Genomic DNA, 790 nt, shown 5'->3' with positions numbered 1-790 from the left:
GATCTGTACTTGGAAGCTGTGTTCTGAAATACAATTGACCTTCAACAACGTGGAGGTTAGGGTTGTGGTCCTGCACAATGGGAAATCCATGTGTAGTTCCCTCAGTTGGCTCTTGAAGAGAGCTTCAACCTGGGTTTGAACTGCACTGTTGTGAGTGCAAGCATTGTGAGTACCCACTGAAAACTCCCGGGAAAGGGAACGCTTCCATGTAGTTGATGAGCCTGAGACAGTGTTCTACCTAGAGACCCTGGACTCCCCGGCCTAGCCGGGTCGGGGTGGGGTGGGATATGTGTGTAAGAGAGCCTGCACAGTTTCAAACCCATGTTGTTCAAGGGTCAACTGGAGTTTTAATTTATGTGTGAACTATATCCCTGTAGGACATGAATATATGTAGTATGAAGCACAGCTGTTCACACAAAAGGGTTCACATTTTAGAGCATGCAGTATAAGTTAGAACTTTAAGTTATGTCATGTATGCACACAACTCATGTTTTCTTTTGAAGTAGCTTTTACGTTTTTTTGGAGGCATGTAGTAGAATTTTGCCATGTTTGCTTTGTGTTGTGTTTATCTGGTTACAACCCGTTTTACTCAGTCTAATATCTTTCTTGGTTGATTTTATGCTTTTCAAAGAAAGCATACAAATTCGTTTGTGCTGCCTTTAAGTGATGGCATGCCCATTGTAGCTCGCAAGTTTTCATTCTTTATGATTTCATTCCATGCATGTGTTTTGTGTTTGTGACTGTGTGATATCATTTAGTCTGTAGAAGAACATGTGGAGCAGGTCAAACA

General features: G+C 41.9%; 1 protein-coding gene across 1 annotated transcript in view; it reads left to right on the top strand.

The window, feature by feature from the left end:
* The window catches only part of DMXL2 (Dmx like 2), a 160,660-nt gene that overhangs the window by 149,441 nt on the left and 10,429 nt on the right, over nucleotides 1-790 (top strand). Inside the window, exon 32 of the mRNA XM_013006336.2 lies at nucleotides 685-691. Within this exon, the coding sequence (XP_012861790.1) occupies nucleotides 685-691 (7 nt within the window). The remainder of the gene's footprint in view (nucleotides 1-684; nucleotides 692-790) is intronic.

Source organism: Echinops telfairi, unplaced genomic scaffold (assembly GCF_000313985.2).
Source record: "Echinops telfairi isolate 266 unplaced genomic scaffold, ASM31398v2 ScPeMD7_8;HRSCAF=38, whole genome shotgun sequence".
Classification (NCBI taxonomy): Eukaryota; Metazoa; Chordata; class Mammalia; order Afrosoricida; family Tenrecidae; genus Echinops; species Echinops telfairi.
The sequence above is the reverse complement of the archived record's forward strand: the minus strand, read 5'-3'. Positions and strand labels throughout refer to the sequence as shown.